The sequence below is a fragment of the Lytechinus pictus genome, chromosome 7 (assembly GCF_037042905.1).
Source record: "Lytechinus pictus isolate F3 Inbred chromosome 7, Lp3.0, whole genome shotgun sequence".
Taxonomy (NCBI): Eukaryota; Metazoa; Echinodermata; class Echinoidea; order Temnopleuroida; family Toxopneustidae; genus Lytechinus; species Lytechinus pictus.
In genome coordinates, this window is record NC_087251.1 from 33,265,256 (window position 1) to 33,288,167 (window position 22,912).

Here is a 22,912-nt window from a genome sequence, read left to right on the forward strand (position 1 = left end):
AATTGTTACATAAATCACTAATGGTAGAGATATCATATTTCAGCTCATTTGGCTCTCAAATCATTCATAATTGTCTAGGAAGTATAAATAGATGATTGTCTTCACCACCCATGAATCAGGAAAGAGCAAAGTAAACAAAAGAAACATACAACTTAATAAAAATTTTGACACATTTGGCTTCCCATAATTTTAGCACAGAGTTAGACCATGGTCTAAGTTAAACCTGACTTCAGAATACGGGCCATGACATGTGCACAGTACACATGCTTGCATACATAGATGCAACTCTCTATACTCCACACACAGTGAAAATATATTCATCATATTTTATTGATCTGTTGGTAATTATCACCGCTACAATCACTCTGTTGTGGGATTATTGAATGGCTTTACCAAGTGCAGGTGGATTTGAAAAGATGGTACACGTAACTGGAAAATACAACCTGGGTCTTTATTTTTCATGCAGTTAATGGTATTACTAGAAATCTGAATCACAAGATAGTAAATTAAGCCTTTTGAATTGAGTCGATATATATCTTTTTCATTGTCTTAGATTGATTAACCCAATTACACATGATTAGACTCACCAAAAAATCTTTGTTAGCATATAAATTATTAATCATATTCAAATATAATTACATTGATTACCTGTATATGTGGAAATTATGAAAGATGTTTGGGAATTCCATTGACAGGCAAGAAAGATAAATATCAAAATTGGCAGCTACTGTACCCTGTGCATGTTCATTTTGAAATTTGTTACTTGATGATTTGCTACTGAAATTATTTTTAAAACAAAAATAGAGATCTTTAGATGATATGAACTGAGCAACTATTCAATTAGGTGTGCTTATGTTCATGTGATCTAATGTGAAGAAATTAAACATTCTGCTGTATGCGGTTTACTGTATAGTGAGTAATTTTTCTGGCACTCAAACAAAAGGTTAATGGTTTTAATCTTATCTTGGCCCAAAGGTCTGTCATTAATGAGTCGAATTATGAAAGGTAAACAAAACATCTGACAACATTTTGTAGATTTACTTTACGTGGAAGATTTGGAAATTGATGATCTGGGAAGAATTTCACAAAGAGTTTTGCCAGTGGTTTTCATTCACTAATGTGCTCTCGACCAATCAGATGCAAGGATTTCCAATAGCTTATAACGTCTGTCAGTGGAAATCAATAAAAAAAAATCATGAAATGCTCCCCTGTACTCTAGCTACTTGCCTTGACTGTTCCATGCAGAAAGGTATTGGCATATATGTAATTTTGCATTCAAGCTGTCATAATGAGAATTCATAATACAACCACTCGACCATTTCAAACAGAATCAATTTTGTAGTTTATTTTCAATAATGAAGCAGCCATATACTAGTGATTACATGCTCATTGTGTTGTAGCCAGCGCTGGTTTCCTGTCAAATTTATCAATTCTGTCTCTCCCTTTTCACAGCTTGTTCAGCAGTATTAATTAGATGAATTCACCTGCGATAGTGTGCACGTCACTACAGTTTACATGTTGTAATGAGGTGAAGTTACAATGGAGTCCAATACATGTACAGTACATGGTAGAGCTGTGTAGGAGTGGTCCATATGACTGAGATTTTAATTTCAAAGTGCTGTGATTTTTAGATCATTTTAATATTTTCCATGAAGGAGGTAATAGTAATTGAAAATTTTGCAAATGTTATGCTACGGTCGCAAATACTGTACCCTTACCCACACCGTACTAATGATTTTTATACATGTATAGCAATATGGTTTGTACTGTGTTCGTTAAGATATATGTGACCGTAGCATTAGACAGAGAGTGAATTAATGTCCAGCTATTGGGAATTTACTAAACTGTACAAAAGACAAAAGTATGCAAACAGTTATAGTTAATGATTTTTTTTTTTTTTATTTGTCCAACTCTTTGGTAAATAAATGATACAACCTGTACATGAAAAAGTGCTGAAGAATTGCAGAATTTCACATTTCAAGTAATGCTTTGTAGATGATTTGACTCTCCTAATCATTTTTTTGAAATTACATCAGAGGTGCAAAACATGGACTTGAAATGTTTAACTATCCAGTATTATATACTGTCAAATGAAAATAGCATGAGATACATAGACATGGAGCCGCAGTTAAAAAAAACCAAATGTACACAAATGTCTATTTCTACATGTATGCGAGTAGTAAACCTAGCCGGGAGCCATTAACAGATGCGTGAGAAGAGGGTTCTAATTTGCTCTGAAGCCTTAATTGGATCAATGGGTTGTTGAGGGTGTATGGCCTTAGCGCCTTCCATTAGCTATGTATTCTGTTGCATATAGGATGCGGCAATGGATCATGGCTGCGAATAGGGGTTTTTATGGCGGCACCTGCTGTCTTGACGTTTAATTTGCATTTTAAATTAAAGAATTAGATCGCGATAATTCCTTGGGGTGTTAGATTACATGTAGAGTCTGGCTGCGGAAGGGTGCTTATCATGTACATGTATGTAGGCAACTACTTGTATGTTGTGAAGTGCTTGATTTTGAAAAATTATAGAAGCAATTTATATGACTGATATGTATTCTTCTGCTGAATGGCAGAGATCAAGTAAAAAAAAATGAAATGCTCAAAAGAATCCTCAGAATTCCCCATTCACTATTAAAGGGTGATAGCTTTTCCAATGTTGCATATCTATTATAGGCAATCATTGTGAAAAATAGCCCCCCCCCCCCCAATTTTTTTTTTACATTTATGCCTTCAGTTATTTGACTAATGTCTCAGGATTAGCACATAAAGTATTTGTCTCAAGAAGGTAACTTGCCTGCATGTATTATGAAACGCATGACCTCTTGATGACTAAAATTCTATGATGTAATCTTTCCCTAGATGATAATAAAAGATTATTTCATTGGTATAGAGAAAGAATGTGCGAATCATACCTAATTTTTCTATACAAATTGAATAATCTATTTTTGATTAATTAACAGATTAATATCAAAATGCAAAAAGAGCTCATGTCATAATGATTTCTTGCATCAAACATTCATTCAATGTTGGGTTTATATTTCATTTACATGTAGAAAATCATACGTTTGATTTTATACATGTTTGTCACATTTTTTTAATCTGTCAAAATAAGATACACTTTCACTTTCTAATCATTTATCCATGATTTATGGCATATATGCTTTCTCATTATGTCAACAAAGAAGTACATTCAATCTCATGTGATCTCATTGTTCATGAATCATAAACATCGTATTCTTGTCTAATTTCCTGTTAGAAGTGAACTTCAGATCCCATTAAATTTAGATACATGTTTAATAGTTATGTTACTTGCAATATTCTGAAACAGCTCACCTTTCAAATGGTACCTCATCAAAATTCAAGGAATTGATGAGACTTAATGAATAAATCATCTTCAAAATCATATATTTTCAGCCAATTTTAAGTATACTAGTGCTTTTATCATATATTTTATTTTTCACTTCTGTTTGCTTGAATATTTAATGCAATTTCATATCTTAAGTAGATGAAGAATAGATTTTGCTTGACATAAACCATACTCAACCATGTACATTATAACCAATACTACCTAATGCAATATTTAACTGTGCCCCGTCTTCTAAAGAGTCACGATTGATCTGATCAATCGCAACTATGGACAGCCAGCAATGTCAACATGTATTATACATGTTTGTTCAAAATATGTATATTCATGCATTCACTGTTTTCTTGAAAATTCATTGTGCTTCTCTTTGTTTACAAAGGACATTGTGCCAATCTCCTACAGAAAAAATTAAAGTCATGATTGATTGGATCAATCGTAACTCTTTGTATTAAAAGACGGGGCTTTGCTTTTTCACTGACCCTTGTCTGGGTTATTACATGCATAAGGCTCAGTGTGTTCAGTTGCTGTAAATTTGCATTTTAAGATTGAAATTTTACTACACTAACTTTATTTGCTCTATTTTATTTCTATAATGATAATGCTGTATGACGGAAATTAAGATTATTCTCTGTGCTTAAATACTATCAGTATGATAATCCTCATTGCATTCTCATGCCATAGACATATCAGCAAAACCAATTTCAGACTGATCAAATTCATTATTTTCATTGATGAGATCTTTAGCAATCGTGACATTGGTCGATTTGGAGACAGCTGTGTTGTTGCTGCTATTGTAATATTGGGCAGACTGAAGAATACTTAATAATTTCATATGAAATCTTGAGATGATCTTCATTGTATTAAAGTGTATCTTTGGCCTTGCTTGCAGTGACATTTAAAAAAAATGTTAATATCTGGTAATTGCATGGGGAAACTGAAAGTTAATAAAATCTACCTTGCCTTCTATGTGTACTTGTACATCTACTGTACCTGTAACTTTACTACTGCTCGTAAATTGTGAAAACTATCATCTTTCATGCCCTGTGCAATTAATCACAGTGCAAAATAACTATTTTTTCAGCTCTCAGTGAAAATTGCCTTTTTCCAGAAGAGAAACGCATAATTTTAATAACATGTATTTTCAATATATTGAAAGAGCTTTATGATCTCCTTATTTTTCATTCAGATGGACAAGCATGTTCTATGGGGATCATAGCTCCCAGGGGAAGTCTAAGAATGTCAACGCTGACGATGGGGTAGCAGACCATCCACCTCATTCTCGCGCGTCGGTGAGTAGCAAATATCAAATATATAAATTGGATGGTGCAGAATGGATTACCAAGAATACTCCAAGAGTTAGGGTATATTGCATGAATTGTTGATGAGGGGAATATTGCATGAATCATAGATGGGTGCAATATTGGCGCTAATGAGTGGAATATTTCTGGAATTCCATGAGAAAAACCATCCAATATATTGTTATAATCTTTAATGATCATTCTTCGTAAGATTGTGCAATAGAGCATATTTTATGCACAGCAAGTTTTGCACATAAGACCATGTTGAATTTGACAGTCTTTGGCGCATCATGCGAAGCGCTCAGAAATTGAAATGAAAGTGGAACACTACTGAGTCATACTTTGAAGTGATATGTTTTTTATTGTTATTTATTATTAATGGGATAATTCTGTATGAAAAAATCATGAAAGTTGGGTTTCTTTTTTATTGAGATAAAGAAAGATAGGATGCTGATAAACAAATTAATTCTTTGAGAAAGGGGGCAATGTAAAAACCATCAATTTGCTAGTCAATTTAGCTCCGAATCTCAAGATTGCTCATGCAATTACATCAATGCGCAAATGAAATTTACAATAGGTTCTGATAATTATCTTCGAATACACCCCAAGATTTTAAACACGAGTCTGACTTTTGTAAAAATATCTTCTATTCGCTATTTTTCATTCCCCTATTAGTTGATATTTACTATATCCGGAATCTATGTTAAAAGTTGTAAGCAATATGGTATGAGGCCAAATTTAACTCAATGGGAGACTGAGCCCACATAAATCTGTGCGGGCTGGAGTTAATGGAAAACTTACTATAGCAAAATCATTAATGAACTACCTTGGGTCTGCATCACATTGTATGCAACCTATATGTCTGAATATGGGTCTTGGTCTGCATCACAGTGTATACATGCATATGTACAAATCCTATGGGTTTTGGTTTGCGGCAGTTCTTTGCTCAACTGAACGTAAAGCCCTTCCCTCCACATGAAACATGAACAGACATTATTTACATTTCCTGACACACTTTCATTTCCGTCGAGCAAAGATACTTCAAGGGAAAGATCAGACACTTCGGCAAGTTTTTGAAACGCTCGCATAATGCTCATGGGGTAGGGCGCCCACTAGCATTGAGTAAGTAAGCATTCGCACATTGGTACGCTGCTGTGTATAAAACACGGGGAAAATGAGAGAGGGGATTTTGGAGAGGGCTCAAGGGCAGTGTACGGGAATAATTCCACCTTTTATTACCCAGAAAACTCAGAAATATATCCATCTTTAATTCAAGAAAAGAAAATTGAATAAAAAAAATTATAAAAAACCATTTCTCTCATGTTTTGTACACGACCAGATTGCAATACGCAAAGGTCAGAAAAGGTTGTTACTTACTCAACGCTGTAGGGCGCTCTTCCCGAGCATTTCATTGCGCGCTCTATGTAGTGTCCGATCTTCCTCTTGTAGTATCTTTGCTTCAAAGAGCTGGGACCCTGTAACATAAACCTTGGCGATTGATCGTTTGACTGATTTTTACAATTTATTCCATTGGTTATGGTGTATGATTAGTCGTGAAAACGAGCCCCTCAATTAATTGCTAAGGCTTATGTCACTGGGACCAGACCGCCATTGCTCTTGTATACCCCAAGTCCATGTGCTATCTCATTCATACAGGCACGGTGTAATCTAGTCAAATGATGGCCTCCCGAATTTCCACACCTCGCATCTACATCCTCTCCAATCTATTACCCCTGGGCATGGACATGGCATCCTGGGAATGAAAACCGTAAAAGTAACATCAGAGAATGACCGAAATACTAAATGTCATTTTCATCCATCTTCCAAGAAGCTTGCATGAATTAACACCCACAAGTGGATTAAAGATGCATATACTGTCTTTAATTCTGTAGCCATGATGCGAAATCTGTCTTTATTGAGTGGGGAGGGGGCCGTTAGAAATACATGTGGGTCAATGATGTTAACTGAGCTGCCAACTGTTGCGTTTTTGCCCAGAATTATTATGCTTTTTTCAACAAATTTTGCATTATTATTTTTAAATGTAAATTATTTCTTTAAAAAAATATGTACAAATTTTCTTGAGTGAAATAGAGCCAGTTTCCATATTTGTATACAACCATTGCTGCATGTTGGAAACAAAACCAATGTCATACTAGAATCTATCTGAATAGAGCCTAGAGGTAATAAATCTGTAAACATACATACCCCAAAAATTCTTACAATGCAGTGTAACACTGATTTGTCTTACTTATATTGAGTTTATTAATATTCCTCATACTTTCATATTTGTTTGATTTCTATACAGGGATTATGTGACTGGATCCCAGCCATATTTAGAATCAAGTAAGTGTATTTGGAACACATTTTAACCCATTCCCCCAGGTATTTTTTTCCTGATCGGGGTGGTGTGAAAGCACAAATAAACAATTTATAACTGAGAATATATTATCGGTTTGAATCATGCTGCCTTTAATATCACATATGTTGCCAAAATTCTGCTTGTTTTCTTACCCCAGTTTATAAAAGAATATCTAGAGCATTGTTTCCTGTTATTGGTTGTTTATATGAAGGTATGAAATGTGGTGGTGGGGGGGGGGGCGGGGGTTCAGGGCAATAAGGGCTGACTCTCGGGAGAAATAGGAGAGGAGGTATATAGGAGCTGAGGCATAATAATTAAGGCTCACTTTATAGAAATAGAAGTATGAAAATAAATTGTAGGGTAAATATGTAAGAATATAAATCCAGATGCTTTGAATACTTTGATCATAATGTGATGCTATCTTGTAAATCTTTTTTGGTCATACACATGTACCTTGTCTTATACTGTGTGATCATATACGTGTCCTGTATTATAAAGAGTTACAATTGATTCAATCATTTGCAACTATGGAAAGCTATTGTCCTGACAATTACTTGTATAAAGTGTGCTCCTCCTTGTCTCCATGCACATTAACTTTGTTTTTATGATGAATTTCCATAATAGTGATGATAAGATCAGTCGCAAATCTTTGTAAGACAGGGCCCTGTAGTTCTAGTGGGTTTTTCATAAAGCTGTTCATAAGTTAAGAGTGACTTTGAGAACGACTGGTGATCCTTTCTTGTGGTAAATGATGTTCACCATTATATGTTTATTGGTGTTTATTTAGCATGTAAGAAAGGATCACCAGTCGTTCTAAAGTCACTCTTAACTTGCGAACAGCTTTATGACACAGTCACCTGATTTCCAGTCTAAAACCTCCAACCAGGAAAGGATATTTCCAGAAATCACATCTCCAGGCTTCCCTTGTTCCTTGACCATTTTCTCAAGCTTTTTACCTTTTCACTTGGACATCATCCCTTGTCTTCTCACTCCCGTCTCAGGGATGCAGATATCAGGAGCAACTCCGGGACGGATGCGGTCCAGTACCTCCAGTTCCAACGCTACCTGATCATCCTGATGATCATCATCACCTTCCTCAGTCTAGTGGTCATCCTCCCTATCAACTTCAGTGGCAGCCAGGAGCTTGGAACAAACAACTTTGGTCGCACCACCATCACCAATATCCCTAACAAGTATGTCCATATACAAATAGTGCACATCACTGGGGGCATACGATTAGTAAGAATTACACACACGAGGTACCTGTGAACAGTTCTAACATGCTCAAGGCAAAGCCAAGGGCGTTGGGACTGTTGTAGAGGTAACAAGTGTGTGTAATTATCCAATAAAATCCATTACCAGTCAATGGAAGTAGTAGTCATTAGTACCAGTGATTAGCAAAAAGTATCACTTATGCATAAATTAGCACAATTTATTATTTTGTAAAAAAATAACCATACAGCCATGCATATTACATCCCACACTACCATTTTTCCAAATTTTTACAGTGCTTGCATGATCCCAAGGGGGTGATTTACCCCCCCCCCCCCCCAACCACAGAATCCGAAATAAGCCCGGCCTGGTTAGCAAGGCAAGCAGTTATTTGAGAGAACATTCATGGAGTGGAGTATGCTCTTGAAGATCTTTGCTGGAATGCCTCCAGGGTATGGAGAAAGTGCTTGGATAAAGTGCTTACAATGTGTTTGGGCATTCTATAATTCGATGACTGGGGTTATATCTGTGAATTGCTATTTACGACCAATGTATTACACCATATGTAATAGCAGATTATTATTTTTCTTGTTTGACCAAAAGTTTACATGATCTTAATATGACTCTGCTTGAAAATTCGTTCCTTGTCTTCCAGAGATAGCAAGTTATGGGCGCACACCATCTTCTGCATGCTGTATTTCTTGATAGTGATTCTCTTCATGCGTCACTTCTCCATGCATCTGCCCTACAGGTCAGAGACAGACACGGTAAGTACACATCTTGAGATCATTGACCATCCCAGAGGCTAGGCTGGAAAGGAATTTCTCAAGTGTTTTCAAGGCTCTACAGTTGTTCTTGCTAAGAGCAATATCACATAAAAATTTGGGCTTAGCCCTCGGGATTGTTTCATGAAAAATTGTATCATTGAATTTCACATGTTGGTCAACATATCCTTCATTCATTTTTTTTGTCTCCACTCTGTAGTGTGCTAGAGGCAACGTATTTAGCGTTGTTGCTTGAAAGGAATTTCTCAAGTGTTTTCAAGGCTTCACAATTGTATTTGCTAAGATATATATTATATATTAAAATATCTGCAGAATCGTAGTCTCCAGTTCCATGTTGGGTAGCATAACCTTAAATTTGTTGTTGTCTCCATCACATAGTTTGCTGTAGGCACCATATTTGTTGCTTGAAAAGAATTTCTAAAGTGCTATTAAGGATTTTAAATAGTTTTGGGTTACAACATTGCTAGCCTAAGATTTACTTTACTGTATTTTGCTTTCAATTTTTTTCTTGAAATTTTGTTTAGTGGTTTTAGAAATATGTTTCAGTGTCCTGAAGTATGCTAGAGGTTGCTGCTTGAAGTTATAGGCCTATCTGAAATGTTCTCATAGATTCACAATTGCTCTCACTGGTAGCAGTTTCATGTAAAATTATCGCTCACTGTGAATTTATATTAATATTCTGCAAAATGTTCAAATTCACTATTATGTCTCTGCCTTGAAAGATGTTAGGGACGTCATGTTTTGGGGTTATTCTGGTAAGGTCTGAAGTGTTAATTTACTTCACAATTGTTTATCATGTGAAACAGTGTTACTATAAATTGTAAACCAAAGTTTGGCAACAGTTATTTTTCTTTTTTATGCCTCCGCTCTGAATTATGTATCATGTATTTTTCTTATTTGGAGAGTACTGTCCAAAATAATCCTTTACAATTCTGTTAAACATTGTTTTTGGTGGGTTTTTTTTCTTCATATAAATCTGTCAAATCATAATAATACTTTAATAATTGGGTGTACAACTCTGGATTTGATGACATCATGTGCGATGGATATTACTTTTCAGCACTGTATAATGCAGTGTAGAGGTGTTGTGGCTCAGTGGGTAAGTCTCTTTTACTTTGAATTAAAGGTCCGTGGTTCAAGCACTCACGTTGGCAAGGCATGGAACAAGATTTGCCACTCTCCACTCAGGTTTAGTAAATGGGTACCTGGTAGGAAGGAATTCTCTTAAATGCATGAGTGCCTGATCAGGGTAACCTGGCTAAAGTTGAGGTAATAGTTCAGAGTGCTCACTAATGATATATTAGAATATTACATATCATTTTAAATTGTTTTTCAGGTGTCTTGTACTCTTTTAGTGTCCGGTATACCCCTAGAGAGGACAGATCCTGCACTTATCAAACAACATTTCCAGTAAGTATTTAATTTCATATCCTTATTTTGAATATATGGTACATGACCAAAACGATACACTCTAGTTTAAATACGGCAGGGCTTGGCCCTTTGCCATACAGGTTCTATTATTATTCAAAGTTAATGGAGAGTACAGTTAAAGGACCTTTCGGCAAAAGGTTTAATAATTGGTAGCCAAAAGCAGAAGTTCAGTCTTTCAGCATTTTCTCTGTACTCTATACTTTGAAACAAATTGGGACTACACAAATAACATTTCACATTTTGCATTTGTTGAATCTTTTATCTACAATGACAGAGAGGTCTATACTTAATAATGATGATGATGATATAAAATTTTGCATTAATACAGTGCTCTCTAGTTAGAATAATAATTATAATGTGTGTTTAATATTATCATTAGTTGCCTTAGGTTAGGCCAGCTTGGGGTAAATCCAGGCTATGTACATAATACTGCACTCGTTTTTTTTTCTCCGTTGCTTTGACTATTCACTGTATTTTTTTCTGACAGGGAGGCCTATCCTGATGTAGTTGTTACAGATGTACAGTTTGCTTATGACATAGCAAGACTCAAGAGGCTTGATACACAGAGGTAATCAGTTCAGATATTTAGTTCATCCTCAGTCGGGCGTGTATGCGAAGGGAGGGGGGGTCAGGTGGTTCAACTCCCTTCTCCTTTTGCTTTGACAGTTTTGTGGGTTTTTTTTAACATAATATACATGTATGTATGCGAAAATACCATCTGGAATATGCACCAGAACACACTATTCCACATTAAAAAACAAGAAAATCTTGACACTCTTTTACCTTACAGGTGGTTTTCAGTCAACCCTCACAACCCCCCCCCCCCCTTGAAAAAATATGTTTGCCCTACATCATAATATATAGACTTGGATGGAAGATGACTTGTTTCCATAAACCTTGCTTTGCAGAGTTGATCACTGTGTTATTTTTCATTTTCATGGATGCAATTATTGGCAGGAATAATTATTCAAACATTAATGACCTATTGCTTGCCACTGTGATCAAGATTTTTTCTTTAAATACTGATAACGAAGCCTGTAAAACATAATTTTCATTTAAATGATAAGTGGATTATGCTCAGCATTACAAATTATCACATGAAATTGACATAACCCTTAGGTTAAATTTGATTCACCTTTGTGAATTCTGACCATATTGTATATCTTGATAGTCAATTTCACAAAGATATACCCGTAACAAATCATGGTTTGTCAAAGTACATCTTTAAATTTAGACAGTTTTTTGATTGAGTGCAACTGTACTCTACAAAGGGGACTATACTCAAGGGAAACGAAAGAAGTAATCATTCATATAAGCAATATGGATGGAATTGTTGATTTGTATTTTGGCAAGTAAATGGTCCTCAAAGCTATACAGTTGTTTACATGTAAATGATAGTCTTCTGATCACTTGTTGTTGAGAGTTTGAATATTTTGAGGAAAACACATATTGCTTATTTTCTGAAAATGTGAATGAAAAGTATCTCTTAATTGAATGATCGTAAGCCTTTATTTAGGAGTAAAGGCCTATTTAGTTATCAAATCGTACCCAATGGTATGACTGCTGTGACATCATTATGACTAGATATTAAATTTTGCTTTTATTTTAATAAGGATGATGGCATAGTTACTGATTTGAACATAGGTATACTTACAATGATTTCAAACATTACACAGTAAGAGATTCCATGCCTCAATGTTAGCATCAAATTCTACTACTTTTTATTCCAAAATTGGGATCGTAGAGTAATCGTAAGGTGTGCGGTATCCTTCAGGTGCTATTAAAAGTCAGTTACCTAGGCATGGAAGGTATGTATCACTCAGCACAAGAAAGGTTTGCCAGTTATGTTTAAACTCTGTCAATTTTTGTTGTATATTGATTTGATCCTTGCAGACGAGATGCTCATCTAAACAGGCTTCATTGTGAGAGGATATACCAGAGGACCACCCAGCGCCCCACCCTCAGACCTGGGACCTGTGGACAGCTGGGATGTGGAGGGCCAAAGGTATTTGTTTGTTCTTAAGTGATACCTTTTGAGAAATTATTCATTAATTATAGTGATGGATGAGGAGCCCACAAAAGTGGTCTTTTTGTAAACTTCCTTTTGGTAAATGTATCTTCACCCATAAAATACTAACTAAGTTTTACTATGGCAAGGAAATAATATAGGAATTTAAGAGTACCATTTCTGTCTGAGTTGAGTTAAAAGGTATTGTAGTACAACCGGTGAATATGGGTACATTACTGTAGTTCATAAGCGATTTCCTTTTTCGGGTTTGTTTCTCCAAATTCCTTTCTTTTCCTCTTTGATTTTTCTCAACTATTTTTTCTCTCATTTGTTTTATCTTTCTCTACCTCTGTTATTCTTTCTTTCTCTAACTCTTAATCTGTTTTTTTTTCTGGTTTGTTTCTTAACATCAATTAAGTGTACTACTATAATTAGCAGTATAGGGAAGTTGGCTCTTTTGTCCAGACACAAGAGCAGATATAGGCATCATATTTTGCTCCAGGTTTCCCCAACACAAATACATCAAATAGCACCATTTTGTGTTTTGTATAATTGTCTGACCTGACTTCCAAACAATTTATTGAATATTGCTTGCAAAGTACTTGAAATTACCATCTTTTCTGGACAAGGGACACATCTGGTCGTAGGACACCTGGGCCTTGTCTTACAAAGAGTTACGATTGATCTGATCAACTTCAACTATATGGAAATCCATCAATGTCATCATTTTTCTACAGGAAATTTGCACAATGTACTTTGTGAACAAAGATAAGCTCACCGAATTGTCAAGAAAACGATGAATGTTTGAATATACATCATATCTAGGAATTAATTTGAATAAACTTGCATTTTAGATGTTGTTGTCGCTGGCTTTCCATTTAGCCTGAGCCATATCGATTATTTTGAAAACCGGCGTTCGACAGCTTTAATTCGACCAAACATCGATGCATCCAATTTTGAAGGCAGGGAAAATCGAGCCAATTATTTTTGCTCCGGCGCGGCCGTCGATGCACGCACTGCGACGGTATGCGCTTGGAGGGTAAGTGTTGCACAAGCAAATGACAGAGCAAAGTTTGTTTGTTCCATGATCACGAACACAAAAAAGGGAAAAAATATCTTAAACAATGATATTTGCAGATGACAACATATAAGTTTAAAATGAAACAATATTAAAGACATGAATCACGCAGAATCGATCCAAATGATTTTCCGTCAACTAGCATTCGCAGTCCAGACACGCACACACTCACTCTCATGAAACGACAGGCGTGCTTGCCGGCAAAACAAGTGCTCTACCAGCGGAGAGCACTGCCGCTGGTAGAGCACTGTAACTCGCCTGAGATGTAGTTGGATCCAAAATGAGCTCCTAATTGATGGGCATAATATATCATACCTAATTTTCTCTGGATGGTCATTTGAATTGGTATTCAATGCTGATATAACGATTGTGAGAAAAGATTATGGAATATGAGTTATGACGATGTTCGAGAATTAATCCTGATTTGATTGATAATCCATTTTTGATTTTAGACACAAGTGAAGAGCATGCGGGGATCGAAATAAAAACAAATGTCTCGGATCAACTCTAAATTTATATAAATTATTATTGGATGTTAAATACTTGTAATTACGATTTTTTTTAATTTTATGGCCATACTAAAAATATTGACAATGTCAGCAACGTATGTTATGTTCATATGGAAGTACCGGTATTAATACTGTCATTATCTTTATTTTTATTCCATCTTTATATCTAGAAGTCTCAGAGAAAAGAAGCACAATGCGCATGCGCTTTCGATGACGTATGACATATTTTCCATTCATGGATTCAGAGCCCAAAGTTGGGCACAAAAGCGCTTCAAATTGATGGAAAAAAATATCAAACGTAATTTTCTCTGTTTTGTGATGTAACATTTTATTATATGGTGATATTACGATCATGAGAAGAGTTTATGCATATTGACAATGTTCGAGAATCAATCCTGACATGATAATTTTTTATGTAGACAAGTGCACTCACTCACGTTGATCGTAATGTGCTGTCCGTCATTAAAAATTGAAATGAAATACAAATGTTTCACATCAAGCTCTAGATTCATGTTAATGATTATCATATGCAAATTATTGTGAAAATATTATGATTAAATAATGTTCTATGGTCATGATATTAATATTGTTCATGAAAGCAAGGTTTATTTTACGTTGATCCCGTCATTTTTCTGGTTTGATTAAAGCACAGTACTGCGCATGCGCGATCGATGGCAATGACTCCATTTATGAATTCATTGTGCATAAATTATCTCAGCACGCACAGACGAGTAAGACTCAAACTCTGAATGAAATAAACTTCAAACTAATGGTGAATAGGCATCACAATTACACAATTGGTTTCATTTTGGGGGGAATATAATCAAGTAAGTAGTAGTTAAGTTAGACCGTACTGTTTATTTTGATGATTGTGTGAACCAAACGAAACGGCCTGCAGACGTTTACTTTGATCTTTTTTCTTTCTTTTTTTTCGATGCACCAATTTTGCAAAATCTGCACTGGCGCTTGATGACATCGATCAAACACCGATTTTAAAATCGATTCGACTCAGGCTTACTTTCCATAGTTGTGGTTGATCGGATCAATTGCAATTCTTTGTAAGACGGGGCCCCGGTTATATGCGTCTCAAACCATATTTTGTAATGCATCCCAATGATCCTTCTCCTTGTCTGTAGGTAGATGCCATTGAGTACTATGGCAACGAGGAGGAGGCCCTCACTGTTACTGTTGCAGAGGAGAAGAGAAAGGCTCTGAAGAGCAACCTTGGTATGGCCTTTGTGTCAGTGCACAGCGAGACTATGGCTACAAAGTAAGTTTCATAGGATCTGTTAAGAACATCACACACTTTTTGAGTATGGATATAGTAAAATTGCTGGTTTTCTGATTTATAAAATGCAAATATTCTGTGTTTTTTGGTGACATATGTGTACAGATCATTTGATCAGCAATGGATGACTGAATGAATGATTGAAGAAATTATTGAATGAAGTATTAAGTGCTTGCAGGTATGAATGAGTGGATGATAATAATATATAGTATTTATGAGGCACCAATTATCTAGCTGGCTATTCAAAAGCACACTATATACTACTCCAGCTTTAGCTCCAGCTGCTAAAGGTGCTTGGTGCATTCAAGGAATTAATCCTGCTGGGTACCCTGTCACCTCACCCGGGTTGAGTGCAGCACAATGTGGATCAAATTCTTGCTGAAGGAAATTATGCCATGGCTGGGATTCAAATCTAGGACCTTTTGTTTCAAAGTCCGGAGACTAATGGATGGGTGGATAGATGAATGGATGAATAATTTCATTTTTTAATAAGGTCATGCATTCATACCCATAAAATGAATAAGTTTCTATGTAAATGAGGGAATTATCTAATAAATACATGCACAAATAAATAATGAATGGAATCAATATATGAATGTGTAAATACATATTTCATTAGATAATTGATTGAATGTGTAAATAAATGAACAGATAAGAAAATGAATGTATTGATAAATTGATGAATAAATGAATAAGAATATATGAATAATGAACAAATATTGATTTGTTGTTATTCAGGATTGTGACTGATTATGCAACCCTAAAGACTGGTCCACCTACAGTATCCAGTGTTAGCAGACAGTTACATTCTACTGTATGGGAAGTAGACTTCGCTCCCAAACCTGATGACATCATCTGGTGAGATATTCTAATTCATTTGTAGACCCATCCAAGATTGTGAAATTCCTTTTTTATGTTGGACATCCCCCCCCCCTTTTTTTTTTTGCTGTTGTGATTTCCTTTTTTTTGGTTGTACAAGGATGGCAGCTTTGATATAAATTAGCTTCTCAATTTCATAAAACTTGTTATTTGAAAGAATACTGAAAGTTTATGACAGGTTTTGCTCTGCATCTAACTAATTAAACCCAATCAGTAGCTTTTAACAGTAGCTTGTTACCTTCTATAAAAACATGATGATCTTTTACAAATGTGTGCTTAGATAACCCAGGAGGAGTTTTAAATTGCATAGTAGTTCAAATTCTTGTGTGAACTTTGATTCTTACAATCAGTATGACTTTCGATTGAATATTAGTTTAGCAGCTGACTGAGTTGACCAATTCTTAGGCAGGTTAAAGAAAACAAACAAAAAAACAACTGGTCTTTTCAAACATGTAATCATGCTCTTGCTTTCAGTATTGTTTGACTTCTTCATATATTTTTTAAAACCCCCTGTCTAATAAAAGTTGACATTTTTGTAATGTAGTTGAACAAATTTCTACTTCAACTTCGATTTTTTTTTTAATACTTTAAATACTCCAATAAGGTTAGCATAATTCAATAATAGTGTAAAATGATAAATTCTATGATCATCTCGTCAAAATTAACCCTTTCCCTCATCATTCCCTGTCTTACACACATGGGAACTTAGCAATTTAGTATTCTTTTGATTAATTCTTCAGAAAGGTTTAATGTTGACATTTTGAGTATATATTTCCCTTTTTTTTAATTTTTACAGGGAAAATCTGTCCATCAGTCCATATGTATGGTGGCTCAGTGTCATCTTAATCAACATTGGTAAGTTTGTTGTTTAATTGAATACTTCATTAGGCATGCCAACACCATCCTATGTTTCATATACAGTGCATCCTAGGAAAAACATAAACCCATTTTCAGAGATAAATATGAATATTAAAACTTTCTTAATTACAAATGAGATGCTAAAAATGAGAGTGAAATCTCTTCTCCGGTTTGAAACCAAATGCATCGTAAATCGTTCACTTATTATGGGTACAAGCAATATAAACTGAGGTATGTCAGAAATAATTTGCTCCAAAACTTAATCAACTCTTTAAGAAGAGTTGAAGAAACTTAGCAAATGTTATGTTCTTGTGTTGTGGTTCTTAAAGGGATACATAATAATGAGATAATAGCACAGCGATGTAGAGTAGTGTCTGCCATTTAATGTTACGCCATCTTGCTGTCTCTCGCGCATGCGTACAAGGCTGCACATGAAGCTTGCGTCGTTAGTCTTCAGTTCATACATCACATTCCTCCCCTTTTAATTGGGAGCATATCCTGCTTCATTTCAACTGGCTAATGTAATACATTCACTACCCATGTATAACAATAGATACAACAAGTAACACTGTATAACTTGTAACCAGATAACAGTAATACTAAACTAGGCATGCTAGGCTAAACTTCGCCATAATACTTTGCTTACTCAACAATTAACCATAATCAATTAAACATACATGGCTATTTCAAACTAACCTCTTTGAATATACTTCATCCTAAATCTCACTTTATAAAGAAATAGCTACAGGTGGCATTTTACTTCATTGGGTTATCTGTTAATTGTTCACTAGCATAAACTGTGTGACTCTTATCACATGAATCAAATAATAATGTAATCCTTAAGACTATATCATATACTAAACCTTATCAATAAGTTTGCATAAATGTGTTTGCATCAATGAATAATGTCTCGTGAATGACTCCAAATACAATTTTCACGACTCATATAACGGCTAAAATCTAAATCTCAGACTAGTTTACTATATACAATGCGAGTTATGTGCTTTTCATATTTCTCCAATAAACAAACTTTCAAGATTACAACACTTGTGATTGTCATTATTTTCCTCCATATCAAATTTAAAGGTAACACTTTTTCTCTACCTATAGAACTTCATTCTTCTCTCCACCCTCTATTTTTTTTTTTTAATCATTCAACTATCAAATTGAATTACCAATTTATAACATACCTCTTTCCTTTTCTTTACAAATTAGTATCAATACCAACTAGAAGCCTTCTAACGTGGCTATAAGTGTTTATCCTAACTGTATGTCCAACAACTATTTACAATCAGGTTAACAGCTTTTTTCCTTTTTTTTTTTTTAGCTGCTATTGTGTATAGCTTTAATGATATACAATGAAATCTCTTAACTTTGAGGGTGTCTTTGACTTCCGGTTGGACATTCGTCTTTCTGACATAACTTTAGAATTTGGCATGTTTGGCATGACAGCTCCATCAGAATCACTTAGTGACTCTGTTTGGACCTGCTGTGACATGGCTGTAGTATCAGCGATACTCTGTTCAGTGTTTGAAATTAAGGATTCGCTAGTACTAGGTGCCATATTGGGATTTTCTGTTGTCTGGCTTGGATACTGCGTCTGTTGAATCAGAATCTCTGGTTGTAGATTGGTGTTCTGATCAGGCATTTCTTCCTTGTCATGATCATTTCCATGCGATAGAGTGTAAAGTCTAATGTGATCCACATGGCGGCGTACCTCTCTACCATCCTGTAACTCTATCACGTACATGACTTCATTGAGTGTTTCGGTTACTATTCCTCTGAGCCAAGTTGGTCCGGCTGCAAAGTTCTTCACCAGAACAGTATCATTCAACTTGAACTGTCTCATCTTTGAGCGCTTGTCTGCCGCCTGTTTCATTGCAGATTGCTGCTTCTGAACCGACTTGTGCAGGTTCGGACGGACATGATCCATTCTACTTCTGATCCTCCTTTTGAACATTAGCTCACTTGGTGTTTTCATGGTAGTTCCTTGTGGAGTTATCCGATAGGTCATTAGGAATACTTGGATGCGCATCTCCAATGATGTTCCACTGGTTTTCTTAACTCCACTTTTCAAGGTTTGCACAGCCCTTTCAGCAAGGCCATTGCTGGAAGGGTGTTTTGGGGCTGTTTGCACATGTTCTACATTGTTGTTGAACAGGAAGTTCGAAAAGTCTTCAGAGACAAACTGGGTGCCGTTGTCACTTACGACTGTTTCTGGAATACCATACGTTGCAAACAGGCGTCGCATGGCAGTGACTGTAGCAGCTGCAGTGGCGTGTGCTACTCTAATAGCTTCAATCTACTTGGTGTATGCGTCAACAACAATCAGCACGTTCTGGTTATCGATGTAGGCGTAATCGATGTGGATCCTACTCCAGGGTCGTTCTGGGAACTCCCATGGGTGGATAGGGGCAGGTGGTGGGCTTCGCTGGTGCTCCTGACAAGTTGTACAGATCTTCACCTTCTCTTCCAACATTTTGTCGATGCCTGGCCACCATACAAAGGATCGTGCAAGTGCTTTCATCTTGACTATGCCTGGATGAGTCCCATGAAGTTCATCTAGGATCCTTTGTCTCATCTGCTTGTTGTCTGGAATGACCACTCTATGCCCCCATAATATGATGTCATCCTCAATCGAGAGTTCCTCCTTCTTCTGCGCAAAGGCTTTGAGCTCTAGTGGAACGTTCTTGGGGTTTGGCCATCCATTCATCACATAGGCTGTTACTCTTGCGAGAACAGGATCCCTTTTGGTGATTCTTCTGACTTCATCGGCCTCAACTGGTCTTGTGTCAATATCCAGCATGTTGATTTGAACTGGCGGCTGCTCATCCAGCTCTGCAAGACTCTGATGCGACCACACTGTTTGATCATCTGCCAAGGGTAGGCGTGAAAGGGCGTCTGCATTCTGGTGCTGTTTACCTTCCTTGTATATGATGTCATAGTCGTAGGCTGAGAGGATCATGTGCCCTGGCTAACCGTGCAGAGGCCATGGGGCTTGCAGGTTTGGTGTCACCGAATATGCCTAACAGCGGCTTGTGGTCTGTGATGATTGTAAATCGTCTTCCGTACAGGTACTTGTGAAATTTCTTTACACCGAAAATGACAGAGAGTCCTTCTTTTTCATATTGGGCGTAATTTGCTTCACTTCTGGTGAGCGTGCGTGATGCAAATGAAATGGGCTGCTCTAGACCGTCTGTTCCTACATGGCTGAGGACTACACCTAGACCATAGGGGCTTGCATCACATTGCAACAACAAAGGCTTACTGGGGTCGTAGTGTGTCAACACTGTGTCACTCTGAACCAGTTCCTTTGACTTCTAGTCGATTTGACACTTTCCTAACCTAGAAATGTTCTTTCCGATGAAGTTTTTTTCTTGATTCGTGTTCCTATGGGGTCCTAGAACAAATTCAGCTTGGTTGCCCAAAGTTGCCGTTTGGGCAATTTTGCTAATTTGCATAAATCCAAAATGGCCGCCACATGCCCTCTTAAAAAACTAACTTTTGAACCCCTTGCCCTAAAATGATGAGGAAGAACTTCTTTATGGGTTAAGGTGTGTGTAGAATCTCTTTCTGCTTATCTATTTTGCAATATAAGGTCATTTTCAGGTCAAATTCAAGATGGCCGCCAGATGACGCCATCATAAATATTAACTTTTGAATCCTTTGCCCCAGAATCATGAATAATAACTTTATTCGTGAGTCATTTGGCATGTTGATTAAATTTTTGATGTAATTTTGCAATAAAGGATAATCTTCAGATCAAATCCAAGATGGCCGCCAAATGCCATCTTGAAAAGTTACTTACCGAGGCTTATAGTGTAAGAGCTTATGTAAGGGGATTTCAGTAAGAATACTCATTTCTTTTTATTAATTCTCAATTTTTAGTTCAAGGGGAAGCCAGATCTGAGATGTTGTCAGACGTTCGAAATTAACTGCTCATCTTAGAATGAATCCTCGTTAGGTTTGGGCTATGATCAATATCGCGTGTACTTCTATTTCTTTTAATGTCCATCCATACTTTTGTACTGAAGAGGCTTTAAAGTCTTTTTTTAATTTAAAATTATTTTCTCCATATTTTTCCTAAATCAAAGTGTCCAATGATAGGTAGGCATCAGTTCGTCTAGGGTCGCTGGGGTTTACATTTTCGATAGTGGCTGTAGAGCTCCGCTCTATAGAGTGGCTGTCTCTAAAGCAAATTTGTACAGATGAAGGAGGATGACGCTGAGACAGGTTCAAATAGTGATGCTGCCCTAGCCTTCCTCCTTGATCTTTGGCCTGCCAATGTAGCATTATGATTATTTTCTGACGTCTTGACCCCTGTACTTAGTAGCTCTCCATAGATGACGACTATCATCTACATCTTCAAAAGTGTTAGTGTTTATGCCGGCCAAGTTTAATGTCACGTTTGCAGGTGTGTTTATAACGGAGGTGTGATCTATCTGGGGACCAATCACATAGCTCATCTTACATTGGTGAATCCCTTCTAGAATTTGCCAAAGTTTCAGTCGGCGAACATGCCCCCAACCACTTGAGGCACCTTTCACTAAGGAGCGAGAATAAGCTGGTGATGCCAGCATGCACGTACGCTGAAGGGCCTTATATTTTTCACTCTGTCCTGCCATTTCATGTGCGGGATACGTCCGAGGCAGCTGACATGGAAGGTGTTTAGCCGCTTTTTTTTTTATCGGCGTACGTTTTCGAGGACTTATTTCCGTTCAGGAGCTTGGCCATGGCTGTGACAGATATTCCCATCCTGGTGCTTGTCTCCTTGTCCAGTGAAAAAGAACTAGAGACAGATAGTCAATCCAAGGTAGGTGAGGAGTCCACCACAACCAGACAAGTGCGTGCTGTTGATAGAGATATCTGGAGGATAGTCAGTGTCTTGAGTCTATCAGGATTTCTGTCTTACAGGCTGATGGGTGATCCAAACTCCTTACATGCACAGGACAGGTGGCTGTATTACTAGGTCTTGTAGACCTACTCCCGCTTCTTTATGAAAGGTTGAAGAGTTTCCCATCTGCTCTGGTACGGATATACATGTAGATGCCTTCTGTGCATCCGTGAAATGCATACTGAGGAAGCATGAAGAAGATCCCAAATGAGAGTCAGGGCCAGGCGCAGCATAATTGCTTCACGCCACTGCTCACAGGAACTGAGGGAAGCTACCAGATGTTTCAGCATTGTAGCAAACTGTGCTCATGGAATGATGTGACCATGGATCAGTCTTGGGGGTTTATCTTCTACAGGAGGCTAAAACGTGCACTCGTGCTGACCAAGTCAAAGGTTTTTGTCAGGACGAAAAGTCCAATGATTATTATAAAGGAAGGTAATAAGTTAACCAATTATCTAAAAATACGGAGAAATCACTTTTTGATTAAAAAATAGTACTTTGAAGTCCTTTCAATAGAAAAATATGGCTGGACATAAAAAAATGATGAGAATTCCCGAAATGGTTCATAGCCAAAACCTTGAATGGTTTCATTCTAAGGTGAGCGATTAATGCCGAAATATATCAACCATCTGACCATCTGAGACCTGACTTGACCACTAAAAATGGAGAAATTAAAAGAAATGAATCATTCTTACTGAAATACCCTTACATGAGCTCCCACACATAATAGTAACCCTCTTTAGGATAGCGGGTACTTTTTGGGGAGAGTACTTCTTCAAGGTTCAAAGTTCGATAGTCTCGGGAAGTAGTTTTTTTTAATATGGCGTTTAGCGGCCATCTTTTTTTTTAATCTGAATGATCCTATATTTATTACCAGAAATGGAATCAACATATCAAATAACTCACGAAAAGAGGTATTATTCATGATTCGTGGACAAAGGGTT

General features: G+C 36.6%; 1 protein-coding gene across 1 annotated transcript in view; it reads left to right on the top strand.

Moving 5' to 3' along the window:
- Nucleotides 1-17,088, top strand: part of LOC129265814 (calcium permeable stress-gated cation channel 1-like) — a 30,385-nt gene extending 13,297 nt beyond the window's left edge. The window contains exons 4-13 of the mRNA XM_064101438.1: nt 4,556-4,658; nt 6,973-7,010; nt 8,028-8,219; nt 8,894-9,005; nt 10,360-10,433; nt 10,942-11,022; nt 12,348-12,459; nt 15,186-15,319; nt 16,076-16,195; nt 17,013-17,088. Coding sequence (XP_063957508.1) covers nt 4,556-4,658; nt 6,973-7,010; nt 8,028-8,219; nt 8,894-9,005; nt 10,360-10,433; nt 10,942-11,022; nt 12,348-12,459; nt 15,186-15,319; nt 16,076-16,195; nt 17,013-17,088 — 1,042 coding nt within the window. The remainder of the gene's footprint in view (nt 1-4,555; nt 4,659-6,972; nt 7,011-8,027; nt 8,220-8,893; nt 9,006-10,359; nt 10,434-10,941; nt 11,023-12,347; nt 12,460-15,185; nt 15,320-16,075; nt 16,196-17,012) is intronic.
- Nucleotides 17,089-22,912: the final 5,824 nt, after the last annotated feature.